This window comes from Priapulus caudatus, unplaced genomic scaffold, assembly GCF_000485595.1.
Source record: "Priapulus caudatus unplaced genomic scaffold, Priapulus_caudatus-5.0.1 Scaffold2810, whole genome shotgun sequence".
NCBI lineage: Eukaryota > Metazoa > Priapulida > Priapulimorpha > Priapulimorphida > Priapulidae > Priapulus > Priapulus caudatus.
In genome coordinates, this window is record NW_014579871.1 from 4,247 (window position 1) to 7,079 (window position 2,833).

A 2,833-nucleotide genomic window follows, 5' to 3' on the forward strand; every position below is an offset into this window, starting at 1 on the left:
GCTACGCCCCTGTAAGTATGTGCTTCAGTTCTCTTCAAGTTTTGAAAACATAATTATCGGTATATACGGATGGGTAATTAAAATACTGGTTAATTACTGTCATTTTCATTGAGCAAGATACAATGGCATTATTGTTAGTATTCATGCTAAACATTACGTCATTATTCATCTCTGATGATCTTATGAGGCACCGTTAACACTTGTTATACGGAGATCAAAATTCCTATGACACCCGTCGCTAAAGACGCGCTGACGTCATCAGAATGGACTCGTCTGTGTCGAGTTCGTCAGGCGTGTAATGTCAGGATGAAAATGATCGTTCAACCATTACTTCATGCAGTAGAAAGGGAAACCGGTTTAGAGGTTGAGATCGCGAATGTGGGACACGTAGCATGCAAGGAGAGTGATCAAAATATACAGCACAGGAGCATACAGGTATTAAAAACGAAGTTATAGTTAGTTATTTACCAATCATGATGATAGTAACTTTATGTTGTAAGACGTAGGTACCCGTCCCCCTTCTCATAAAATAATAGTTAATACTATTACTCATACATAGTCTACACAGTCCAAGGGACTAGTAATAGTATATCGAAGACGGAAAGAGACAAGTTGATCAAATGGTCAGATCAACACTGCGGACACATTGATCAAATTAATAACAATAAAACAACAGCAGGAACGAAGCAAGATTACGCAGAACAAAACAAAACAAACGACTTTTTCACATATGTAGGCATAGAGAAATTATCAGAGTAGATGCATTATTATTATACCCATAATGAAGGTACTCATATGTACAGGAACTTGAGGAAGGACACACGTACTAGGTTTGTGTACACGTCACAAAAATAAATAAATTATAAACAGAGGTCCCAAGTTGGGAAAGTACAAGAAATGGAGCCAGCAATCTAAGAAAGGGAGCCAGCATTGGCCCAGCAATCCAAGAAAGGGAGCCAGCATTGGCCCAGCAATCCAAGAAAGGGAGCCAGGTCCATCGCCGTTTTTTCGCAGTGCGCAAAAACAGGAAAAAAGTTGTGGCGGGCTGCGATATGTGTTTGTCGCGGCATGCCACCATTTTTTATAAAGTGGTATGCATGTAAAATAATCGTTTTATCGCTTTTTACTGTTTGCTGGAATCAAAGTACATCAACAACAATGGCAAATTTAGTAATTTACTGTGTAAAAATTCATATGGCTGAAAAATGTTACGACCGGGAGCTTCTGACCTCATTCCGGGGCACCGGGAGCAGAGTGTCATACCGGGAGTCTCCCGGTGAGACCGGGAGACTTGGGACGTCTGTTATAAATATATAATTTATAGATTATATAGATGATAGATATAAATTATATAATAATATAAATAAACAAATCAGTGAAAAGGATAGTTTACTGAAAACACAATAAACTGAGAACACTGAGAAGCTAAACTTAAAGGGATCCTGCATCTTCCCTGAGAGCAGAGTAATCGTAGATTCATTCTCCGTCTTCGATATAATATATAGTCAGAATGAGTAATTTACTGCTGTCTTAGTAATCTTTGCTGTGTGGTGAGTACGTACGTGTACTGATACAATAACTATATTAACATATCAATGCAGGAATGAAGTTACAAGTTTAGTTATGATATTCATTTTCTAATGAAAAGTTGTGTGGGTTTTTTTCTTTAGACACTGGCCACAAAGAAACATGGCTGTGACTGGTGCTATTCAACTCCTGTCTGTTTTTGCAGTGTTCTTCCAAGGTGGGTATACAATCAGAGCTCCCTCTGGATGTTTTAAAAGTTTGAGCCAAGATTTGAGCCACCAAAGTTATTTGTTAGACACCAATGAAAAACTATAGCAACTTTATCGTATGTGCTGTAGGCCTATGGGAAAAGAGGTGTACCAAAACCTTTTTGAATAGAGTAACGAAGTAAAAATAAAATAATGTAGTTTAGTCTACACGAAACTAGGTTGTTGCACCGTTGCACAGTACTTGCACCAAAGGACTAGGCTACTCTATTTGTTGGTAGTTACACGACACTGAAATTAGACGATTTCGTTATTCAATCGTAATTTCGTGAGCAGTTAAATCATTCGCCATTTGTAATCGCCACTTAAGCCCGTCGCACACGTGAGTAATTTTACTCAAGTAAAATGACGCAGCTGTACAATAATTGTGTTTCATCGCATATGGATGAATTCTGAGGTAGCGCTATATACCTGTGCATCGTTTCTTCGTTAACAGGTGTGCTATCACAGGCCAATCAGCCGCCGACGTTGCTAGAGGATATGGACGGCCACAGGGTGGATGAGGTGACACCTGTTGGTAAGTAACAGAATAGACGTACGCCCGACGAGTGAGAAAGTGACAGAGCTTTGCCGGGCGTGACCTCTGACCTCTGGCACGATACACACTGACAGTGCTGAGAGCGGCCGGGAGGGGGGGGGCACGTCTTGATCTTTCCCTAGATTTTTCACCAATTCTGAAGAATGGGAGGCGGTCCCTTTTGCGACAAAAAAAGACGAGAGAATATAATAAGAGTATCTAAATATAAGAAAAATTATATAAATCGTGATGAACATCGTGAATTTATTCACTGCAGTAGATACATCATCAGGATGTAAAAAACGACCATCCAACAGGAAAAACCAAGCTATATATATATATATCAGGGTTTTCCCTAGGATGAAATTCAAACAGGGGGGAGGGGGGGGGAACTAGGGGGGCGTGTTTTTTTACCGTACCACTAATTAATGCGTAAAATCGCCACCACACCATAGACGGTATTTGGGGTTCTTGTATATATAAGATATAGCCGAGTCGGTGTTACGGTGTACAGTTAGTGTTG

The 2,833-nt window shown here is 39.9% G+C and overlaps 1 protein-coding gene across 1 annotated transcript in view; it reads left to right on the top strand.

Moving 5' to 3' along the window:
- The first annotated feature begins 340 nt into the window (after positions 1-340).
- The window catches only part of LOC106819074 (cadherin-87A-like), a 5,339-nt gene continuing 2,846 nt past the window's right edge, over positions 341-2,833 (top strand). The window contains exons 1-3 of the mRNA XM_014823735.1: positions 341-435; positions 1,671-1,744; positions 2,230-2,310. Coding sequence (XP_014679221.1) covers positions 1,690-1,744; positions 2,230-2,310 — 136 coding nt within the window. The 5' untranslated portion in view covers positions 341-435; positions 1,671-1,689. The remainder of the gene's footprint in view (positions 436-1,670; positions 1,745-2,229; positions 2,311-2,833) is intronic.